General features: G+C 50.2%; 1 protein-coding gene across 7 annotated transcripts in view; it reads right to left on the bottom strand.

The window, feature by feature from the left end:
* Positions 1 to 1,081: 1,081 nt before the first annotated feature.
* The window catches only part of XPO6 (exportin 6), a 59,369-nt gene continuing 36,450 nt past the window's right edge, over positions 1,082 to 24,000 (bottom strand). For 3 of the 7 annotated variants that reach the window (XM_085592506.1, XM_085592509.1, XM_085592512.1), the window contains 15 exons: positions 23,080 to 23,188; positions 21,647 to 21,739; positions 19,588 to 19,657; positions 17,365 to 17,524; positions 15,109 to 15,201; positions 13,748 to 13,922; positions 13,023 to 13,169; positions 11,644 to 11,833; positions 10,534 to 10,689; positions 9,255 to 9,369; positions 8,598 to 8,769; positions 7,189 to 7,350; positions 4,534 to 4,632; positions 3,046 to 3,276; positions 1,082 to 1,843 (listed from right to left, as the gene is read on the bottom strand). In XM_085592506.1, coding sequence (XP_085448632.1) covers positions 1,742 to 1,843; positions 3,046 to 3,276; positions 4,534 to 4,632; positions 7,189 to 7,350; positions 8,598 to 8,769; positions 9,255 to 9,369; positions 10,534 to 10,689; positions 11,644 to 11,833; positions 13,023 to 13,169; positions 13,748 to 13,922; positions 15,109 to 15,201; positions 17,365 to 17,524; positions 19,588 to 19,657; positions 21,647 to 21,739; positions 23,080 to 23,188 — 2,074 coding nt within the window. In that variant the 3' untranslated portion in view covers positions 1,082 to 1,741. The remainder of the gene's footprint in view (positions 1,844 to 3,045; positions 3,277 to 4,533; positions 4,633 to 7,188; positions 7,351 to 8,597; positions 8,770 to 9,254; positions 9,370 to 10,533; positions 10,690 to 11,643; positions 11,834 to 13,022; positions 13,170 to 13,747; positions 13,923 to 15,108; positions 15,202 to 17,364; positions 17,525 to 19,587; positions 19,658 to 21,646; positions 21,740 to 23,079; positions 23,189 to 24,000) is intronic. The other 4 variants (XM_085592510.1, XM_085592508.1, XM_085592507.1 and 1 more) reach the window with 3 other exon arrangements.

Genomic DNA, 24,000 nt, shown 5'->3' with positions numbered 1-24,000 from the left:
TCAAACATCCAGCTGGTGCCAGTGCAGAGCCTGGATGCAGGGATGGCACAGATTATCCAAACAGCATCCATCATCTCCCCGTGACAAACGGGCACAGGGAAGTGGCTTGTCCACAAAACTGAAACAGAGGAACCATGGAGGAAGTGCTGCCATGCTCCAGCTCACCCCTGACATCCCCCCAGCTGTCCAGGTGCAGCTGCAGCACACCCACATCTCCAAACATTCCCAGGAGAACATCTCCAGGAGTGCTCTCTTCCCAGAGGATGGTGCTGCTTCTGCCACGTAACCACAGAGAATTAAGACTGATTCCACAGAATCAAGGAGTGGTTTGGTTGGAAGGAACTTAAAGCACATCCCATTCCACCCCCTGCCATGGCAGAGACACCTTCCACTGTCCCAGGCTGCTCCAAACCCCATCCAGCCCGGCCTTGGGCACTGCCAAGGATCCAGGGGCAGCCACAGCTGCTCTGGGCACCCTGTGCCAGGGCTGCCCACCCTGCCAGGGAACAATTCCTTCCCAATATCCCATCCAGCCCTGCCCTCATTCAGCCTAAGGCTGTTTCCCCTTGTCCTGTCACTCCATGCCCCTGTGAGAAGTTCCTCTCAAATTTGATCTATTAAATATAAAAATTAGGACTGATATAATACTGCTTCCTGACCAGAGACCTCAGGGAAAAGAAATCATTCCCAGCTGCATGATCAGAGATCCACAAGCCCCACACAATGCCTGACTGGTGTCTGGGATTTTACCAGATGCTTCCACTGGTCACTGTGCAGAGGGGTGAACTTCAGCCCCAGGCTCCCTGGGAATGGGGCATTTCTTCCTGCAGGCACTCCACGATCGATTCAGACAAATGCTGGAGGGAATGAATGATCACCACGACTCGTGACAGAAAACACAGGAGGAGAACAATGAGATAGTAGAAAAAGAAGAAGCCACCACTGATCTGCACCTTCCAGGAGCTGCTGGACTTGTTTGGATCCTTGTTGGCTGCTCTTCATTCCTGATCCTGGGAAAAGCTGTGGATCACTGAGTGTTCATTTACAAAATGACCTAGAAGGAAACTAACCCAGCCCCGAGTTATTTAAAACAACAAAGTAAGCACTTTATTCCCATTAAGCATGTTGTTTTAGTATCACAATGGAATGATGAGAAAACGTTTAAAAAAAAAACCCAAAAAAAGTCTCTAAATCCCCGCCAACATCGGGGAGGTTTTCAAGGCAATTTAAAAACAAAGGGAGTGACAGAAGTGCCAAACCAGTCCCAACGTCAGGAAACTCCTCCTCCGAGAGCTGGGCGGGGCAGGAAGGTGGAATGACACGAAGGTACGAATGTCTGAAGTGGTCTTTGGCGCTTCTGCCTCGTGTTTGATACGGACATGATCTCTCCAGACACCTCCAGATGCAACAAAGTGCTACGGGAGCAGAGGGAAAGCCCCGGGAGAGGGATTTCCCGACAGCCGGGATGCCCCGGGGGTGGGCATTCATTAAGACACGTCCTGCTGGCTCCAGCTGAGGCCTCGGGTGGGCTGGGAGAGCTCGAAGGAAGCGGCGGAGCGCGGTGAATCCAGGCGGGGCCGCGGCAGGAGGCGGCCCGCAGCGCCGGCACGGCCCGGAGGGGAGGGCAGGGAGGGGAGGGGAGGGAGGGGAGGGGAGGGGAAGGGAAGGGAGGGCAGGGGGACGCTGGCGGACCCGAGAACGCGGGGCTGTGCCCGGCGCAGCGCAGGAGCCCCCGCAGTCACTATAACTTGACAGTGCCCGGGGGCAGGCTGTCGTTGCACAGTCTGTAATAGCGCAGGTCGTTCACCAGCCTGTGCACGTTCTGGGTGAAGGAGGGCAGGTCCTGCAAGGGAGAGAACAAGAGCTGGCAACGGACCCACAGCAGGCACACACAGTTCATGTGTGAACAGATCCACCCCGGCTCAGTCTGAGCCCAGGGAACTCCAGTTTCTGGGGCAGAGATGGTTTCAGAGCTGACTGCAGGGACCCAGGCTCTGCTCCTGTCTCCAGCTTCTCAGTGTGCAGCGAGGCCCCAGAGGAATGGTCATGGAATCATGGAATGCTCTGGGTTGGGAAGGGCCATAAAATTCATCTATGCCACCCCTGCCATGGGCAGGGACACCTTCCACTGTCCCAGGCTGCTCCAAACCCCATTCCAGCCTGGCCTTGGGCACTGCCAAGGATCCAGGGGCAGCCACAGCTGCTCTGGGCACCCTGTGCCAGGGCTGCCCACCCTGCCAGGGAACAATTCCTTCCCAATATCCCACCCATCCCTGCCCTCTGGCAGTGGGAGCCATTCCCTGTGTCCTGTCCCTCCATCCCTTGTTCCCAGTCCCTCTCCAGCTCTCCTGGAGCCCCTTTAGGCCCTGGCAGGGGCTCTGAGCTCTCCCTGGATCCATCTCTCCCCCAGCTCTCCCAGCCTGGCTCCATAGCCAAATGCAGCACTAATTCCTTGCTGCCCTCCTGCCAAGGCTCCAGGGTGTCACACACTCCCTAACAAGAGCTGATATTCCTGAAGAAAGTTACCCTTCAAGAGCCAAGCAATTCCCCCAGGGTTCCATTCCTATCTTCACCCTTGGTCTCAAATTCCCATCCCCTCCCTCAGGACAGGGAGCACTCTATGGACAACCCTCAGACAATGGAAACCAGAACCTGCTGCTCTGCCATGATGTTCCACAGGTTTTCTTCCCATATATGAGGTGTTTGCAGGAAGTGTGAGCCTGGTGCAGGTACTCTGCTGTCCTTACTGTACCCTCAAACATCTGGCCAGCAGCTGGAGCGAGATTTAGGCAAGGATCTGAGCATCCCACTTGGGAACCCATCAGCTTAGTCCAATGAAACCTTCCTCCAGGAAATACATTCCCTGACTCCCTCAGCATCCTGCACCCTGAGGGGTGATGGCAGCTCTGCTACCTGCACTGAGAAATCCTTGCCTGGGGATTGCTGAGCATGGAAGTGCTGGGAGCAAAAAGCACTGCCTGGAGACATTGCCAGCGTGTTCTGGGGGAGCACTGTGCATCCACAGTGCTGCAGGCCCCTCCTTACCCTGTCCATTTTGAAATTCCTCCCCAGCACGTTCTTCTGGTTGGAGTCCACGCCGTCGCAGCTGGCCAGGAACTCGGGCAGGAAGGCGGAGTAGAAGCCATCGAAGTCCACCGAGGCCATGTTGTAGGTGGCGATGCCGATCTCCTCCTGCAGCAGGTCGTGGGACTTGTGCACCAGCACCTGCAGCAGCACGTTCACAAACTGGAACAGCATCGTGGTCCTGAAGATCTTCTGCACAGGGAGAGGGGCACAAGGTTAGGGGACTTTACTCCTCCCACGGGATGACAAATCCAGCAAGGACAGAGCAGTCATGGCTTCACTGGCATCTGCAAACTCTGGTGAGCAGTGAGATGATTTTCAAAGCCAAGCCAGGTAAAAAATGGCTAAAATAAGCTCAATTAGTATCAGCTTGAAAGTTAACATTGAATTTGGCCACACTTACCTCATAGTTTGGGGCTTCAGAGAGAGCTCAGAGCCCCTGCCAGAGCCTAAAGGGGCTCCAGGAGAGCTGGAGAAGGACTGGGGACAAGGGATGGAGGGACAGGACACAGGGAATGGCTCCCACTGCCAGAGGGCAGGGATGGATGGGATATTGGGAAGGAATTGTTCCCTGTGAGGGCGGGCAGGACCTGACACAGGGTGCCCAGAGCAGCTGTGGCTGCCCCTGGATCCCTGGCAGTGCCCAAGGCCAGGCTGGATGGGGCTTGGAGCAGCCTGGGACAGTGGAAGGTGTCCCTGCCCATGGCAGGGGGTTAAAAATATATCAGCTTTACAGTCCCACCCAACCCAAACCATTCCATGATTCCATGCTCTGACCCAAATTTTAAGCATTGGCAAAGCCACCACCATCAAGTCCACTCCAATTCCAGCCAAGTATTCCCTGCACAGTTCTCTTGGGAGCCAGGGAATGTGGCCAGAGGCCTGAAGTCTGCCCCAGGCACCTGTGAACACAAAGGGCTGCCCTTCAGGTGTGACCACAGATGAGAAACTGCAAGCTCTGCTTTCCCAGGCTGACCAGGTCCCCTGGATTCCAGATTTAATCCTCCATGGCAGCAGCTGGGGGTTGGTTACAGAGCCTGGAGGACGGATCCAAAGAGAGAAGAAGACTCCCAGTGACCTGGGAAGAGCAGACACCTGCAGCTGCCCAGGTGGGAATGCTGGAGGCACTCACTGTCCCATGATGGTCCCAGCTGCTGCTTCCCCAGACACAGCTCACTGTCACTGGGTGTTCTCTGCTTCCCCTCACTGTCAGAGCAGGGAACACAACCAGGCTTTGTTTGCCTGGAGCTGGGATCCCTCCCATTCCCAGGTCCCAGTATCAGGGGGGTGGTAACTCCATTCCAACCACCTGCAGCAAGGCAAGCACCCAAAGGCTGTGGCACAGAACCCCCAGATCCTGCCCTGGACTTCCAAGTAGTTCAAAAGCAGTCCCAGGACATCTCTCACCTCTTCCCATGCCCAGAGAGCACAGGCTCAGGCAGGACCCACCTTGTGGTACAGCTTCTGCTTCGTGTTCAGTGTCTCCAGGTAGAAGAGGTTCTGCTTGAACAGGTGAATGTCAGGCTGCAGGAAAGACTGGCCAAATGCCTGGGAACAAAGCACAGTGGGAGGAAGGGGATGGAGACCACCACAAACATCAGAGCTGCCAGGCAAAACAGCAGCATTTTCACCCTGACAGCAGGACAAACCCCTGGCAGCCTCAGTGCAGCAAGCTAACAAAAGACAGGCAGCTGTTCAGATCACTGTGCTGCCACCAGATCCATGGGGATGACATTTTGGTGGGAACATGGGCACACCCCTGCAGAGCAGCTGCTAAGCTGGCTGCACTGGGAACAGGCAGGCCAAGCTGGCTCTGCAGAGGGCCAGGGATGCTGAGCCCAGCTCCCTGGGCAGGCAGGCTTCTCAGGAAGGTAGGGCTGCTCCTCTGGGATGTCACCTAAGACACCACAGCATGGGGGAACAGACCAGGACACAGCCCAGGGTGGGCCCTCAGTCTGAGCCAGGAGACCAAGCAGATGTCACTGCCCTGATTTAGGATTTGGAGATGGGCCCTGGGAGCCTGTGCAGTGAAGAGCCCGGAACAAAACCTGCTGCAGCCTGAGCTGGTCTGGCAGGGCTGCACAGTGTGTGATCAAACATCTTTTCCACCCTGATCACCTCCAAAACACTGTACAGGGGATGAAGGTGGGTGAGGTCAGCTCTGTACAGAGACACGCAGCAGGATTTTAACAGCTCCTCTTCAAGGCATTGTGAACAGAAGAGTTTATTCTCCCACATGACCCATTTATTGTCAAATGGACAAAAATGACCCAGATCCCATCAAGACTGAGCCAGTTCTGGCCTTAGATATCAGGTGGAAATCAGCATACAAACTATTAATAACCCCCACACAAAGCTCTGGCTGTGGGAACACTTACAGATGATGAAGTAAGAGTTTTGTATTGGAGCAACAAGAGCCAAGGAGCAAAACAAGCAGTGCAGTATTGTCACCCAGCCTGAACTGAGATTATTACATAAATACCTTCCAGAGTGAGGCATTCAAGAGAGTTTAGAAGTGTTACACAGCTGCAGTAGGTGAAAGAGATGCTTGGACAGCCCTGCACAGGAACCAGCCTGGCCTTCATTGACACCAAAAGGTGGCAGGAGAAGGGAAGGCCAGGAAGAAACATGACCCAGTTTATGTCAGTGCAAGAGCTCCCTCTCCACACGAGCAGCACAGGGAACCCAGCTTCTCCAGGCACTCCACCATGGGGAAACTCTCCCAAAGTCCTCCCACCTGCAGACTAAGGTGATCTAGGAATTGCAAAGGAACTCATCTGGCCAGCTCTGACTGAAGTAACACATGGAACACAGCCTGTTATTCCTAAAAATTTCAATAGCCCAGCCTGGGAAGGTTGGAGCTGGCTCTGTGCACATTCTGTCCCTGCCTTACAGTGCCTCAGGGGGCCCCAGGAGAGCTGGAGAGGGACTGGGGACAAGGGATGGAGGGACAGGACACAGGGAATGGCTCCCACTGCCAGAGGGCAGGGATGGATGGGATATTGGGAAGGAATTGTTCCCTGGCAGGGTGGGCAGCCCTGGCACAGGGTGCCCAGAGCAGCTGTGGCTGCCCCTGGATCCCTGGCAGTGCCCAAGGCCAGGCTGGACAGGGCTGGGAGTAACCTGGGACAGTGGAAGGTGTCCGTGCCCATGGCATGGGGTGGAACTGGATGGGATTTAAGTTCTTTTCAACCCAAACCATTCCATAATTCTCTATTCCCCAGGCCAAAGCCTGTCAGGGGTTACCCCACTGACCCTTCCCCACCAGGGCCCATGGTACAGCACTCAACAAGCCCCTGGAAAGCAAAACACACTCAGGAACACTTCCCAGCACTGGCAGCTCTTCCCAGTGCCAATCACAACACTCAGAATTAAATGGGTCAGTGGCAGTAATGTATTTTTATTTCAGGAAGAGGCTTGCAAAGAAATAGTCATTCCTTCCTCAAGCCTGCATGGCTCTGTGCCTTGTGAGCTCAGCAGCTGGGGCACTCCTCAGCAACTTTCATTTTCAGCAGTTTGGGGAGGCAAAACCTCACTCAAACTCATCTAAACCCATCATCCACATGTGCCTATGTGGAACCCTCACAAGAACAAAGACCCTGAGGGGCTGGAACGTGTCCAGGGAAGGGAACAGAGCTGGGAACTGTCAGGAGCACCAGGAGGGGCTGAGGGAGCTGGGAAGAGGCTCAGCCTGGAGAAAAGGAGGCTCAGGGGGACCTTGTTGCTCTGCACAACTCCTGACAGGAGGGGACAGCCAGGGGGTTTTGGGCTCTGCTCCCTGGGAACAGGGACAGGACAAGGGGAAATGGCCTCAAGCTGTGTCAGGGGAGGTTTAGATTGGATTTTGGGAATATCCCTTCATGGAAGGGGTGGTCAAGCCCTGGCACAGCTGCCCACGGCAGTGGTGGGCTCCCCATCCCTGCAGGGATTTAAAAGCCGTGTGGATGTGGCACTGGGGACAAGTTTAATGGTGGCCTTGGCAGTGCTGGGGGAATGACTGGACTCAATCTCAGAAGGCTTTTCCAACCCTGATGATTCTGTGATTCCATGTTTAGTGCTCCCCTGCAGGACAGGCTCAGGGCAATGGTGGGAAAGGTGAGTTACCTGCATGATGGCACTGAACTGGGCTTCGTTCTCCATCTGCTCCTCTGCCACTCCCCTCTGGACACTGGCCAGCACACTGGATTTGAAGAAGTACCTCCAGTTGTGGTGCAGCACCCGGAAGAGCAGCTCGAACAGCTCTGCTTTCACATCAGGGGATGAGCGCTGCCAGGAGAGGGGACAGAGCTCAGGGCAGGCTCCTCTGCTGGGATCCCACCCACCCACCCAGGGCTCTGCAGCCAAGCATCAAAGCACTTCTCCTAAGGGAGCACCAGACCCAGCAGCTGTAGGATCATGCTGAAATCACATCCCTGACTCTGAGTTGTACCCCCTGCTTTGACCACCTCCCTAATTTTAGCTTCTCTTGAAACCCCTGACAAAATCCTCCACCCACGCTGCTTCCAGTCCTACTGACTGCTCTCCCACAGGGTTTTTTCCCTCCACACTTGCAGCTCTTGACAAATCAAAGCTTCACTGCTGCCACTGATACCTTGGGGTTTAAGTTTTTCTGTTCTGTTTTGGTGTGCAGCTTTTATATTAAGCACTTTATATGAAGTGTTACTGGGATCTTTTCACAGGGGTTGAAGACAAAACAATCCTATTCCAGCTGGAGACTCAAGAAGAATCTCTTCAAACTTCAGGCCCAAAGCACAAAGAACATGAAAAGAAGAGGGTGGGCAAGCAAGCCAGGAGGATGAAACTTCATCATTTGGAGCTGTTAATTGGACAGTTGGCTGCTGTTTGTAAATGGACTAAAAGTTATAAAAAAATGAGATCTCGTAACCAAATCCTCTTGGTCTTCTCTCTTTTGCTTCCATCTTGGAGCCAACTGGGCAGAACCACAACTGTGGAGGAGGGATCCAAAGAGAGGAGACTCCCAGTGACCTGGGAAGAGCAGACACCTGCAGCTGCCCAGGTGGGAATGCTGGAGGCACTCACTGTCCCATGATGGTCCCAGCTGCTGCTTCCCCAGACACACCTCACTGTCACTGGGTGTTCTCTGCTTCCCCTCACTGTCAGAGCAGGAAACACACCCAGGCTTTGTTTGCCTGGAGCTGGGATCCCTCCCATTCCCAGGTCCCAGTATCAGGGGGGTGGTAACTCCATTCCAACCACCTGCAGCAAGGCAAGCACCCAAAGGCTGTGGCACAGAACCCCCAGATCCTGCCCTGGACTTCCAAGTAGTTCAAAGCTAGTCCCAGGACATCTCTCACCTCTTCCCATGCCCAGAGAGCACAGGCTCAGATAGGACCTGAGCTCTGGTACTTTCAGGGTGTGCCCTTTGAAGGCACTTCAATAAATATCCACTTTATTCCTCTTAACTCCATCTAGCCTCTGTTCCAGCTCCTTAAGGCATCTCCACCCCCCAGCAATGCCTTCCCTGCCCCTTCCCTGCCCTGGGAGGTGAATACCTCTGCAATGATGGGATACACCTGCTCCATGCACAGGGAGATCACACTGGGCAGGAAGGGTTTGAACACCTGGCCTGGCTCCTGCACCACCACCTGCAGGATCTTCAGGAACTTCTCCACCACCCGGCAGCCCGTGCTGCCCTCGTGGAGGATGCTCTCTGCCAGCTGCTCCCTGGGACACAAACAGGCATTAGGAACATTCCCAGAGATCCAAAGATTCACCTGGGTTACGGGAAAATAGGTGATGCCTCTAAAATGCTCAGTTAATACTGGCCAAGTACACGAAGCCACAGAAAGGAGGGAGGCTGTGACTGAGGGTGACAGACCCCCCCTCCCCAACAGAAGATGAGTGAGAGGATGCTCTCAGACCTTGGGCAGCAGCTAAGAGGGAATGTGAGAGTCCAGTTCAACACCCCACACAGCCAGAAAGTCTGTGGGAGAGCTGGCATTGCACAATGGCAGGTATGACTGATGAGCATGCATGGGGTCTCCTCAGACTCAAAGTGTTTTCCTCAGATTCAGCCCTGGGATGTGACAAAAGTTTGGCCACAAAGGCTGGACACAGCCCACTTTAGGGACAGGGACCAGCTGGGTGAGCAGCTCCTCAGATAAACCATCCTGAGGGGTAAGAAGGAAGTGACCAGGGTGGAGCAGTACCTGGTGAACATGTTCAGGAAGGTCTGTATGATCTGCTCAGTGAAAGGCACTCCCATCTGCACCCTCAGGCCTTGGAACAGGGTGAGGAAGAAGCTCAGCATCTCATCTGTCACATCTAAGAGAAGAGAAAAACAATAAGAACATGTTAAGGAAACATCCAAGTGCATCAATAAGTCTTTTATGTTTAAATCTAAAGTTTGCTCCTTCTGTTCAGGGAACCCCATTTACTCTTGGGAATTTACCAACAGGGTTGTTTGAGAAACCGAAACCATCAGCTGGTTCCTACAGGGCTTCAAGATTGTTCATCCCCTTCCAAAACCTGCCAGGGATGCAAGCACAGGCAGCACCCAACCCCTCAGAACAACCACAACCCTGCCAGCACAGCCTCAGTGTGCTCAGAGTGCTGGGACAAAGCTCAGGGGCAGCTCCAGGCCCATCCCCAGTTCTCACTGCTCCTACAGGGTTAACAGGAAACACCAGGAAATCCAAATCATCCCCACAGCTCGGGGTGGAGGAGACAGAATCCAGCTTGTTTTTTTGGCAGGAACTGAGATGACCCTTCTATCTTCAGAAGTGAGCACGTGGTGATGCAGTGAGCTGATCAGCACCCAGCTGATCCTTTATCCATCCCAATAAAGACTGGATAACCAAGCTGGAGCTGCTCAGCTCCTCCCTCATCACAGAGCCTTTGATAGCCACTAAATTGCAGTTGATGAGGCTGCCAGCCTGTTCTGAAGACAACAGCTCCCTGGAGTCACAGCACCTTTGCTGCTGCCTTGGATCCTCTGCATCTCACTGCTTTTGTTCCCCCTCAATCCCCATCACTGAGAAAATCCCACCCAGCTCCAAGGGGAACAGGAGAGTGCCTGGTGTGACACAAAGTGCAAGCTGCTGGCCAGCAGGCTGCCAAGTGACAGTCCTGGTTCCATCTCAGGGAAAAAAAAATCCCCAGATCCCACATCATCATTTGACCCAATCTGATGACAATTATTCATTCCTCTTAGTCTTCAAGCTTCTGCAGATAATGTAAGTGGCAAACACAGCCAGAGAGGGTATTTTAAAGCTTGTTTTTTGCTCAGGACCAGCTTTTCTTTGAAACTGTGACAATCCTGCCTGGATCCTGGCTGGCAGGGATGTCCCTTCAGCCCAGCTCTCCCAGCACACCCAGGCACAGCAAACCCACGCTCCACACGCACACCACAACTCTGTGCTGCTGCTCTGGGTGTCACCAGGAGCTCAGAAAGCTACTCACAGCACGACCCCTGGCCTGAGGTTATACCTGACTGATGAATGAAAGCTGGGAAGAGGGCTAGTGAGACCTGCACGGATTCTTGCAGCGACTGATAACAGATCTGCCGGGACTTGGTGGATTCTCCAGAGACACTCTCTACAATATCTTCCAGAACGCTCAGTGTCTGGTGGATGATCACTTTGGCTGCAAAACAAGAGGAGTGATGCTTCTTGCATGTGCCAAAACTGCTCACAGGTAAGAGGAAGAGCAATGAAGCTCACACACAGAGTAATTAAAACAACTGACGTGTGACACTGCAGATTTCTGAATGGTTTCTAAAGTGATCCTCAATGAAAAAAACCCAAAAATCACCCAAAACCAGGCCCAAAGCAGCATATACAGCAGTTTCCCTGCACCTCTGCCAGGAGTTTCTGTGCATTCCTTCTATATAAACAAACCCTCTCCAGTTATTCCCAAGTCTGGAAGGAATTCTTATTGTCCCTCTTTCCTTTTTACAACCATAATCTTCGTTAATGCTGCTTCCAGCCAGTATTTCTAATACCATACAAGAGGCTATACAGTATTCCCAATGCAATCCTTACTATTTAACCCTTATCCCACCTTCCTTAGCAAGACAGCACTTTATTTTAAGAGGTTACAGGTGACCTGCAATAAAGAGTGCCCTGTACAGAGCAGAAAAGGCTCTAAAAACAGAAAGAAAACCCAACCTGCTCCTTTCCCACCCTCCCTATATGCAAAACAGTTTCTCAGCCAAAATAACGACTGGCAAATCAGCTTAATGACACTCCCCAGTGCAGCAGGAGTGAGCAGCACACTGGTGCTTGACGCTGTTGAGCCAGGGATGGGTGAAAAGACTCGCAGAATTTCAGAAAGCAAAATGAGCGTTTATTCAAAAGCACTTCTCTCTTTTATAGAGAACATCGTGAACATTAATTCCATTGGTCTTAAAGTAAAAACATTTCGCCTGATTGGCACACTGGACTTGGGTCAGTGTGGTAGAACATATCTATAAACAATGTGAACAGAAAGCAAGATAATAGATTGTTTACATTCCTCTTGGACTTTTTCCCAGGCTTAGCCTGGCAGAAATCTCTCTTTTTCTCTGTGACTGAACTGAGAATATGCACAGGTACTCACTGTCCTCCAGCTGCACCTTCCTCTGGGGCAGGCTGGCCGTGGCCTTGAGCTGGCGGTAGTCCCTGGTGAGGGCGGACACGAGGCTGGCGTGGTTGGTGGAGCGCACGGCCCACTGCTGCTCGCTCTCGGGCAGGTTGGGCCAGGGCAGCAGCAGCACGTTGGACAGAGCCCTGCACACCAGCACCTGGGCCTGGGAGGGACAGCAATCACAGCCACAGAACGCTTTGGGTGGGAAGAGTCGTGCAATGGCTTGGGTGGGAAGGGAGGTTAAAGCTCCTGGCGTTCCCCCCCTGCTTTGCGCATCGCTGGTGTGTGGGATGAGCTCTGCAGAGCTGCTTGGACACTGAGGGTGGACTGCAGCTCCCAAAACACCCACACAGGTGGGTAGCATCCCTGAGCTCCTGGTACCCACAATGAGATGTGGAAGCAGAAAGCCACCCACAAGAGCCCAGACAGCACCAGGGTTGGACTGACAGCAAAACCATTGAATCACGGAATGGTTTGGGTTGAAGGGACCTTAAAGGTCACAAACTTCCAAACCCCTGCCATAGGCAGAGACACCTTCCACCAAACCAGGCTGCTCCAAGTCCAGCCTGGCCTTGGACACTTCCAGGGATCCAGAGTCAGCCACAGCTTCTCTGAGCAACATTAATCAAAGAGACAAAGTTTTAACTTTTTTCCCAAGCTAATTTTTGCTAAAGCACAAGCCTGGAGTGAAGAGATATTTTATGGCTGTCCAAGACACCAGCAGTGCTCACTGTTCAACAGCAGAACACGAGCCCAAGTGAGAATTACCAGCTCTGCAAAGACAGAGAGAAGCAAAGCTCCAGGATTTAAGGCCTGGAAGCAGCTCCCAGCTCTGTCAGCCCTTTCCTGCAGCAGTAAATCTCTGGTGTTTACAAAAACAAAGATGATTTTACTTTCATTACTCCTTCTCTGGTTTACGTGCTGAGCTTCTGCACTTGTGCAGCACTTTGTGCTTTCTTGCCAGCACACAACAACTATATCCCAGCACTGTGGCTTTTCAGTGCTATAAATGGAATACATTTATATTGTTTACATTGCTTTTGCAATATAAATACTCGAGTTTTACAAAAAAGCTCTTTGTGTAGGTCAGAATCAACGTGTCTGTACTGTGAAGATGATGCAGAACTGAGGGTGGTGTCAACAAATGAGAAAAGAATCAGATCTAAGAGGTGCAATTGTGGTTTTTTCCTTATGCTGTTCCTCAAAACAGATCATTAATTACATACAGTATCACTGTAATTTGCGGATATCCACAATATAGAGATGGTTGCTGATTTTTGAGGTTTTCCCTCACCACCTGAGGCACATCTTCCCAAGGACACCTGCACGTGAGACAGCTCTGACCAACTGACCTTGTCGGGGAGGCGCTGGGCAGAGGTGTCAGTGATCCTGTTGAACACCTTCTGCACGGCTGGGATGCTGATCAGGAACACCGGGCGCACCGTGGTGGCCAGGGACACCAGCAGGTGGCACGCAGAGAGCAGCAGCTTCTCCTGCACCTGGGAGAGACAGGGGTGGTCAGTCCCAGCAGCACACACAGCCAGGGTCAGCTCACTGAGCTGCCAGGACCTGGGGGTACAGCCAGGGGGATTGGGCTCTGCTCCCAGGGAACAGGGACAGGATGAGAGGAAATGGCCTCGAGCTGTGCAAGGGAAAGTTTAGACTGGATTTTGGGAAAAGTTCTTAATGGAAACGGTGGTCAGGCAGTGGTGGAATCCCCATCCCTGGAGGGACTTAAGAGCTGTGTGGATGTGGCATCTGGGGACATAGGTCAGTGGTGGCCTTGGCAGTACTGGAGGAATGGTTGATCTTGGAGAGCTTTTCCTAAACAATTCTATGCTTTGTTTGTTTACCAGAGCATAGCTGAGTTCCCTTAATACCACGAGAGAGAGAGAGAGAGAGAGACTTGCCTGCTTTCAAGCCATAAAATCATTAGACTGGGTTTAAAACCCTTCAAGTTGCTAATGCTTGTATTAGCCTGACCTGCAGTGCAGTTGAGACATTTCCTGTGGCTCTGGGGCACAGCCCAGCCCAGCTGAGCAGAGTGCAGCCCCCAGGGGAGCCAGGGGGGCAGTACCTTGCAGCTGATGAGGGGGGTGATGGCCTCCAGTGCCGTGGACACCAGGGAGATGAACTGCTCGGGGTTCTGCCGGTGCACCTCGCTGTAGAACTGGGACAGCCAGTGAGAGTAGGCCTGCAGGGCTGCCAGGGACTGGGCGTGCCTGGGGACAGCAGGGGACACAGTCAGCACCCTAAGGGGACACAGCAGTGGTGTTTCAGGCAAAGCTGGCAGCAGGGTTTGTAAAAAATCCTTGCTGCTGTTTTGGTTTTGGTTCCGGACCCACCATGGCAAAGGTGTGAATAGATAAAGCCAAGTTATCACCAACTGTAACCACACTTGATAATCACACTTTGATCAGGTGAACATCGAGTCAGGGTGTTTCAGAGAGTGACCCCCAAATGTGGGACAGTGTTGCTTTCTCACATTAGGCAGGCATTAAAAATGGATCACAGTTTTCTTCAGGGACAGGGAAAAGGGTGAACCTTTGCTGACAAATCATGGGAAACACCTCCCCAGTTACTGTAAACCGGAAAAACCATTATGACAACATCACCTCCATAAATTTCAGTGCCATTAACTTGGGACTAATAGGAGAAATCCCATTAGTTATACAGTGATCAAGAGGGGGTCTTCAAGGAGCTGCTAAAGGTGCAATTACAAACCAGAACAAGAGTTCAAACCTTAAATTCTACTCACAGAGCTCCAGCTGGCAGGGAACAGGTTTGTGTGCACAGCCTCAGCAAGGGAGGGTCCCTAAAAGTCTGTCACAGAGGGAGGTGATCTGTGACCAGCAGCACCAAGATTTCACACTGAATGGCAGTGCCTGGATGGCAGGCAGTTGTTTGTCCCAGAAATGGCTTGCAGAGCTGAAAGGCTTATGTTTGTCTTGGAAGACAAGGATTTGAAACCCTCAACTGGGAAAAACCTCTTTTACCTGAGCCACAGATCTGACTTTGGTAGCAAAAAAATCCATCAATTTGATTTATAAATGAACTACATGCTACACAGTGGATCCATTTCTTTAAAATATCACTGTTGTTAACACTTATTTTGTCATTAATTACCCTGCTTTTACAGCCACCAGCACAGGGCACAATCCCAGTTTGCTTTCAGAGCTGATTTAAGGGACATTTTTCCTTCTCAGCACAAACATGCTTTCCCTTAAATGACCTGGGTACTTCCATTAGAGGAAAGACTGGGCTAAAATGCTGGCAGCAGCCTTGACTTTCATCAGCTGAAAAAGGTGTTTTCCTGGGGAGCTGCCAACAGCTGGAGAGGCTGTTTCCCAGAGGATCTGCCAAGGAGGGGGTCTGAGCAGCAGATTGCAAGCCTTGCCCACCCCGTGAGTGCCCAGTTTGGGTGCAGCCCACACTCACACATCGATGAGGTCAGGTTTCAGCACGGAAGGAACGGCGGTTTCGATGTTGTACAGCTTGATTTGGGATCCATACAACGTCACTTTCACCAGCCTGGAGGTGCAAACACACACGTGGCAGTGCAAAGGGAATGTACAAATCTGCTCCGGCACCTGAGCTAGTGCAGCTCTTCCCAGTCTGGGTCAATATTTAGCTTATACACAGATGGGATTTTCACCATTTAGCTTAAAATAATCCACAGCCTACTGCACTGTTTGGGGTAAAATGGAACAAGTCGGATGCTCCTGCACAGAAATGAAAACACAAAACCTGTGTAAAAGCCTGAAATTCTGCCATTTGTAACTATGTATGTGCTCACTAAGTATCTTGGCAAGGAAAAATAAAATGTCTGCCCCTTCAGCTTTCACAGGTCTTTTCATTTAGGAGAAGAATCATGGAATCATCAAGATTGGAAAAGACCTTGAGGATCACAAAGTCCAACCATCAAAGGAGGTTCCGGTGATTTAGTTTTGAAAGACACAATTCTAATCAAAGTCTACGTGTCATTTAATTGCCTCTCAAATGCAGGTGCTGGAACACAAGTTCCTCAATGTTTTCAAGTGACTGAGTTTACATTATTCCATCCCTGGCCATAGGCAGGGCCACCTTCCATTATCCCAGGCTGCTCCAAGACCTGTCCAACCTGGTCTTCCAGGGATCCAGGGGCAGCCACAGCTGCTCTGGGCACCCTGTGCCAGGGCCTGCCCACCCTGCCAGGGAACAATTCCTTCCCAATATCCCATCCATCCCTGCCCTCTGGCAGTGGGAAGCCTTGTCTTGGCACTCCAGGCCCTTGTAAATGGTCTCTCTCCATTTTTCCAGATGGCTCCTTCAGGAGGGGTAATCAGGTCAGCCCTGAGCTGTTTCTTTTCCAGGCTGAACCAATCCCAATTCTTGCAGCCTGGCTACAGGACTCAGCCTCTGCACTCTGTCCAGCAGCTCCACATCCTTCCTGTGCTGGGCCCCAGGGCTGGAGGCAGCTCTGCAGGTGGGGTCTCACCTGAGCAGAGGGGCAGAACCCCAACCCCTGCTGCCCACACTGGGAGCTCAGCCCAGCACACTCTTTACAATTCACATTCTGCCCATCCAATTCCTTACACCTCCATCTCCTCAGGCCAGGGGGAGGCAGAAAGAAGCCCTGTTTGTCCCTGTGCCTGCAGAGTGGCAGTGGCTGTATGTGGGAATCAGAGAGATAGAAATCTTCACAGACTTAAGAGGGTTTGATTTACAGCCTTAGAAGAAGCCTAGATTGATGTGAAAGCAAGGTAGACAGACACTGAACAGAGAAATAATAATATTATGTTTCTATAGCTGTAAGAACATGCCTTAAGTAAGTAAGAACCTGTATTAGATAAGGTGATGAAGGGTTTTATAGTGTAGTAATGGAGTAAGGGACATTTAAGGGACATTTTCCCTTCTCAGCACAACCATGTTTTCCCTTAAATTGTGATTGTATAGAATAAGCTAAGAGTTTAGATATTGTAATAGAGACATACATGTATACATGTGATAAGACCTTCTTGGGCAAAAATATCCAGATTGCAGTAGGAAGAAGTGAAGGTGACAGGTCAGAAAAGCAAAACATACTGTGTGGTGACAGTCCCTTGGATTAGAAAGTTATATACTGTTTTGCAACAAAGAATTTGTGACCATCTTAGACTATGCCCAACTGCTTGCTATCTTCTAAATCTCATGGCCTTTGAGACTGGTGTTACCTAAGCAATAAACCCTTCTTAGTCTGATGTGTGTAGCAATGTGCTCCCTGTTGAGTAAACAAGTTACCCTTTGTCTCCTTAAAAAGGAAAAATCCCAGAAGTTTCTCTCCTCAATTTATTTAAAAGACACCTCATAGGACCTTGGAGACTTCACCTCGAACTTAAGGATAGCTAATTGGACAGAAGCCAAAAAGTCCTGCCCAAGCAATTCACTAGAAAAAGAAGAGAACAAAAGTAAATTTTGAAGTGTTTTAGCAGGAGCAAGAACCTCTTGCTCTGGCTCGGTTTTTCTCTGTAAAGAGCTTATTTATTTCGCCTTTTATTAAAACTTTATTTCCAACATTTCACGGGAGCCATCCTACTTCTTTGATGCCACCTGAGGTAGCTGAGCTATCAAGGGTATAAACGCTTATCTCTGAGAGCTTATAAAACCTGGCTTGAAGAGAAAAAGCATTAATGGTGGTGCCATCCCTTGGATCAAAGGGAAGTGAGCTGCACCCACCTCTCCACCACGGTGAGCGCGTCGTTGAACCTGGCGGCGAACACGTCCCCGGTGAAGTACTCGGCCAGGCGGCCCACGGCCTGCAGCAGCGAGCTCAGGTCCCGCAGCGAGCAGTGCAGCCTCCTGCAGTCGTTCTCTGCCGTGATGTTCAGCCTGTGACCTGCAGGGACACCCCAGCCACAAAGCAGAGTTTCTCTAATAGCTGCCCCCAGAGCTGGAAATGCCTGCCCGGGCAAGGGGAGAGCCTCACTGCTCTGTGATTGATCCCTGAAGCACTTGGGATGGGAAAGCTGGTGACAAAGTGACAGGAAATGTCAAGTTTGTTGTGATTCCACTGTGAAACTGGCTTGGCACTAAGTCACAGGTCAGATGGCAGCGCTGGACAAGGCACTGCAGCACTCGAGCTTGGAAAGGAAGCTCAGCTCTTCTGACAGCACTTCAAGGGCTGATAAAGATGTAAACTACTTTCAGCCTTTTACACCTTTATTTCCTTCTGTATGGTGTTGTGAAAAATGCATATTTTACGATTGGCTTTTCACAAATATTACAATGAATATTATATGTGTAATGTTAGAAAGTTATGCTGTATTAATTCTCTTAAGTAATGTGTTAAATATAGTTTTAGGTTACAACATAATTTTAAATAGAAACTCTGCAATGTAGGATTTTTTTACTAGCTCAAGTAAGAGATGAGATAATCAAGAAACTCTTCACACAGAGATGGCAGTGTCTGGGGCCCACAGTTACAGCCTCCTTATCAGAAAAGACAAACATCCTTCCACCTTCTCTCCGTCTTTAAGGAACCACCAGGATTAAGGGGAAGAAGTTGGTAAAAACCAGAAAAGCTCTTAATTTGCAAGGAATTTATGCATCATGTGTGATGTATATGAATATGCAACAGGCTGTTGCTTTTAAGGTTATTCCTATGTTCATAAGGGATGCTTTTCATGACTTAGTGTCCGAGAGTACCGGACATCTGTTAATTCTTTGCTTTTTGTTGTCTTGTAATTGTCCTAACTCTAAATTTTATTACTCTAATTGTATTACTATTTTAACAACCATTTTATTAAAATTTTAAAAACCAAGTGATTGGCCTTTTTCAGTGTTAACTCCTACACAAACAGGAGCCTTTCTGTTTTCTGCTGCCATCAGGAGCACTCCTAAGCTCTGGAGAAGGTGGTTTTCCACATGCAGAAAGTGGTTTTCCACCTGGAGAAGGTGGTTTTCCACACTCCCTCTGCTGGCTGCAGTTTCAGTGATCCAACAGCAGATTTAGGATAGAGAATTAATGACTTAACTTCTGATGTGAGGTGTGTTGTGCACTTCCATGTTTCTCAGGTACCCACTAATGAGATTTCCCAGCCCCACACAATCCTCCTGCTGCTCAGGTGTGGACACCTGGGCTCAAACAGTCCAGAGCTTCTACTAAAAAAGCAAATATGTTCTGCAATGCCATCTTTTGAAGAAAAACAGATTTTCTTTTCACTGCCTGTATTTATTCTCAGATCAAGCTTTCAGCAGCAACCTCTCCTTTTTGTGCCATCAACACAAACTCATGATCCTGTGCCACGTGCTCTGGGATGAGCAGAGAAGTTGGATCAGAGGCTCACTCTGGTCCCTCCCAGACCCATTCTGGGATTTTGTGCCACCACAGCTCAATCCAGAGCTGCATCTGAGCTGTTGCAGCTGATCCAGACCCCAGGACAGCTTCTAGCACAGGCTGGTGTCACAGCACTAAACCCCTACACTTTGCTTATCCTAGGGCTAAAATGATCCTAAAACTGGGAATATTTTTTCTAGAACTGGCTATACAACAGTCACCATACTGCCATGTCCAGCAGTATTGGAGATGTGACAGATTCCTTTCCTGGTCACACCAGGGAATTTCAGTATTACCTTAAATTACAGCCTCCCCTCAGGCAGATCTCACTGCTGCTGCTTCCCTTGTTTCTCAGGAAGGAGCTGTAGTATTTGGTGCTGCACACCTGCTCTTAACACCTCTGGTACCTTCATTTCAAATGCCAGAACAAGGGAAGTATCAAGCCAATAATAAGAAATCATATTATGAGATTTCTATCTGCTGCTGGAGTTTAACTAGTGAGCCATGGGACACCACACAGGTTTGGATCAACTGAACATAGAAAAAACACCACCAAAGCAGTTCTAGAGTGGTTCTGCAATTATGAAAGAGGGAAGAGCACAGTGTTAGAGGGTGGTTATTACCTGTTCCTGAAGTGACCACGAACTGCTGGAGCCCCAGATACACTTCCAGGTTATCCTGCAGAACGGGAAACTGGAAGAGAGAAGAATTGATTGTGACCCTGGGGCTTGGCAGACAGTAACACCCAATGACTGACTGCTCTGCCAGAGCAGAGTGCTCTCATTTCTCCCCAGTGCCTTCAAACAGACATTTGGAAGAAGGGCAGGATGGGCTCCGGGCTGATCTTGCATCCCACAACTTCCCAGGTCCTGACAGCTGTCAGGAAAACAAAGATCACTCCCTGAAGGCACCTCTCCTTTGCCTCTAACCCCAGCAATCAGCCTGACAAGAGAAATGTCTGACAGTGGAAGTGAGGGCACAGCACCAGGAATACACAGCTGGAGGCACAACCCAGGCCAAGGAGCAGAGGAGTGGCAGAGTCTGAAGTGCATGAGGTCTGTGACACCTCACCTGCAAGAATCCCCTTCTCAAAAGGTGATCCTTAAAAATCTCCCAAAATATGCCACCAGAAAGTTGAGTTCAGTGCCTCTACCAGGGTACAGAAGGGAAGCAGTGCAGCACTCTGCCAGCAAGCTGTAGGCTGCAGCAGTGAAATTCCATGGGGAAAACAGCCAAAGGAATAAACACCACAGTGCTCATGCACTGCAGTGTGGGAGCAGGGTGACAGCCCAGCTCCATCACTCAGCACTGACAGCAAACTATGCCAGGTCCTGCTCATGCTTCAGCTGAAGAATCTTTCTCAACCCCTTCAGCCTGGCACAGCCCTATTTAATTTCTGTTGGGGGAAATGGTTAAAGCTGGTGGTTGGTTTGATGGAAGTTCTCTCGCCCATCAGCAGAAGGAGCTGCAGCCTTTCCTTTCCCAGCATGGGATGGAGTCATGGCAGCTGCTGTCCACTGCTTTAGTTGCCACTGCTAAAAGCCCTAAACTAACCACTGCACCCACCAGCCCTGCAGCCACTGGGAAGAGCACTGGGAACTGCTGGAGAGGCTCCCACATTGCCCAGTCCACCAGAACGAAATGCAGGGCTCAGGAAAACACTCCCCAGGCTTTCAACCTGCTGTGCCTAATTAACAGTGGAGTGTCTTTGCGTAACTGCCTGAGGGGAGTTTTAAACACCACAGAGCCTTCCTCATGTGAATGTGTTACTCCAAGGAAGCCACATGCTCTGCTCCATCTGATCCATCTGCTCCCTGAAACGCTGCTCTGCTCCTTGGTGCTCACACCAAAGCTGCACAGCAGCCTCTGCTTTGTTCCTCCTCCTAGTGACAGGCTTCTGCTTCCCTGCTTCAAGAACAACAGCAACTGCAAAGGCACTTCAGCTCAGGCACCTTCTGCCTCTGCTTCTTGGGAATACAGTTCACAGGTCGAGGTGTGCAGTGTTCCCAGCAGGATTAATGCATTTGCTGAGATCCCACTGCTGTTATTTCTCTTTCTCCTCACCCAGCAAAACCCCACCCGGACTGCTCTGATTTCTGAGCCACACTTCCATCCTCAAGATCTCCTCCTCAGAATTGTTAGGATGCTACAAGCGCAGACAAATTTTACTCCACCAAAGTTAGTGACAGCAGCTGAAGAGAAGCACTTGTCCAGATCAGATCTGCTTCCCAATAGTCCAAGGCCTCTCTCCAGCATTTTTATCTAGACTTTAATTAAAATAAAAATTCCATTCTCTTTAAATCTCCCTAATAGTGACACTTATCTGCCCAATTCACAGCCCTGCTTCTGAGATAAAGGCCAAGATAAACAGCCTGGAGGGGCTGCTGCCAAATGTTTACACTTTGAGAGGTGAGAATTTCTAGAGTGTCCACCAAACTAGACTTGGACACTGAACCACTCTCTTCAACACACCAAGAAATGCAACAAAGCCAAAGAAACAATTTTTTCTTTTCAATTTCTAATCTCTCCTTGCCAAGTTTAGCATCCAACCCCAGATTTCCCTACTTTTTTTTTGGCACTAAGGCATCTGCCAAAAAAAAAAAAAAAAAAAAAAAAAAAAAAAATCGACAGCAGTTGGTGCTGGTTGCAGGTGGTGGCACTCTGGCCTGGGGCAGGACTTACCAGTGTGGAGAAGGCGTGGGTTGGCAGCAGCTCCATGACTTTGGCCACCACTTCCAAGCTCTGGCGCAAGTACCGCTGCCACTCCGTTTGCTGCTGCACACAAAAGGACACTGGGGTCAGCACTGCCCTTCCCCGTGCCCCAAAAGCTCTCTGGGAAGGGAGGGACAGGAGGGACAAACCCCTCCAAAACAACACCGTGGAGAAATGCAACTTGCACATTCCACTGGAACTTATTTTTATGTTAGAATTCATTCTATTTTCATACAGAATTGATGAAACCAGGGGGACAGTGCAGGAGAAGGGAGGGGAAAGAGTGGCAAGAACTTAGGTGAATGAAATAATTAAATTAAAAGGTGAATTAAACAATTATTTTAACAGTTAGGCTCTTTCCATGCTCAGCTACACAGCCGACTGAGAAAGAAGCTGACTCGTACCATCATAGCTCAAACCTGCCATTAATATGAGAAGGTAAAAATGGAACAAGAAACACACACAGCAACATAAATAATAGAATCAATAGCACCATGTCCTGACTTCATTTGGTCATTAAATAAGGAACTAAATATTTTCAAGTTTTACACCAAAAGCTTGAAGTCTTGCAAGTATCATCATTTGCCACCCTATTTTGGAAGCATAAGGACAACATCATCAGGACTGCTCTAGATAATTTATATCCTTATTTGTGACATTATTATCACCATGGAAAGGCATCCAAACAGCAACATGGTCTTTACAGGGGTATGACAGATCCAGATGACACAAGTGGCAAATGAATCAAGAAAATAATTTATTTTGCTTATGAAATGGTGCTGCTGTCAGGCTCACAAGCAGTGATGTGACCAGCCCTCATCCCCCCAGAATTTAAACTTCTGTCTGATCCCATCCATGATGAAATTTCCTCTGCTCCTTTACCTACCCTCCTGTGACAGCTGACCTGCCCTCCCAGGGCTCTGGCCCCACCCATTTTGGCCACCTACTCCATTTTGACATTTATCAGCTTCAAGGTGATTTTTATCAACACCAATTTAGGAGAAATAAGCTTAAACACAAGCATCAACAAGACACAGCTTCAGGCTTTTGCTTCAGAGATATTTTAACATTTAAATTCCCAAGTGTCCAGCGAATTAATTCCAAACTAATTAAACACTTTAAATTCCAAAGGTGTTTAGACATGGACATCTAACACCTCTGACAATCAGAACACAAGGATCTAAATTTTCCCTCCAGTAACAACCAAATTAAACCCAAAGGTTACATCTCCAGTGTGACTTTTGGTGAAAAGCATCTGAAGCTGTTTTACAGCTCAAACCCCACACAGAAGGGAGGGGAGAAGCAGCTGTTTAGCCCATACTCCCAAGTGCAAGCTCTGGAAAAGCCACTGCAGGTGGCAGCAGTGCAGGGGCTCAGAGGTGACCCTGTCCTGTCCAGCTTACATCATCATCCAGGGTCTCGTCATCCAGCTCCTCCAGCTGTGCCTGGTTATACCTGAACTGGATCCGGTTCAACACCTCTGTCAGCAGCAGAACCAAGGCATCTTCGTACCTGCAACCACCAGGGAGACACACACAGAGCTGGGTAAAACCCTTCCAGCAAAGGAAATCTAAAACAGAACAGTTGCACCAAGCAGCTCCTGGGATTCAAGGTATTCAGCTCATTTCAGGTCACAAGGTACCTGTAAGGAAACAGCCTTGGCAATACCCAATATCCCTCTGCCTCTGGAAGGGAAAGAGAGGACTGCCAGCAATAGAAACGGCCCCAGAGTTCAAAACAGGAAAAGCAGGAGCAGCTTGCCAGGAACAACACCAGGTGTCCACAAAGAAGGGGCACCAAGAGCCTCTTGCAGCCTGGGCTGTCCTCAGCAGCCTCTGCTGCTCTGCTCTGGGCACTGAACGAGGAACAGAGGAACCAGAGCAGTTGTTGCTGCCTCAGGTGTGACCTCGAGCCTGTCTGAGCTGCTGTCTCCTTCCCCACACTGAAATTCAGGCCCTTCTCCCCTGAAACAAAGCCAGCCCCTTTTCTGTTTGCACTAACATGTCACTGAAATGTCCCTGCACCTCTGGGAGCCAGGGAGCTGCTCCAGAGCACACCGGAGAGCCAGCAGAAATAATGCCCAGCTGCAAACTCAGCAGAGCACACAGCCACTCCTGGTGCCACAACACCAAACTTCAGGGATTTCAAGCAGGGTTAGTCTGATTATTCCTTGAAAAACCTCCTTCTCAAAACAGCTGGGGTCTCATTAAAAAATCCTGTTTTTTCTAGCGAACATCAGGCTGGAAAAAAAGGCATTAAAAAAGAGTAACAGACGCAGAGCATGACGCAAGCCAAGTGTCAGATGTGCCAGTCAGCTGTGCCAC

This window comes from Lonchura striata, chromosome 14 (genome assembly GCF_050655825.1).
Source record: "Lonchura striata isolate lonStrDom1 chromosome 14, ASM5065582v1, whole genome shotgun sequence".
NCBI classification, from domain to species: domain Eukaryota; kingdom Metazoa; phylum Chordata; class Aves; order Passeriformes; family Estrildidae; genus Lonchura; species Lonchura striata.
This window is presented reverse-complemented; position numbering and strand designations above follow the sequence as displayed.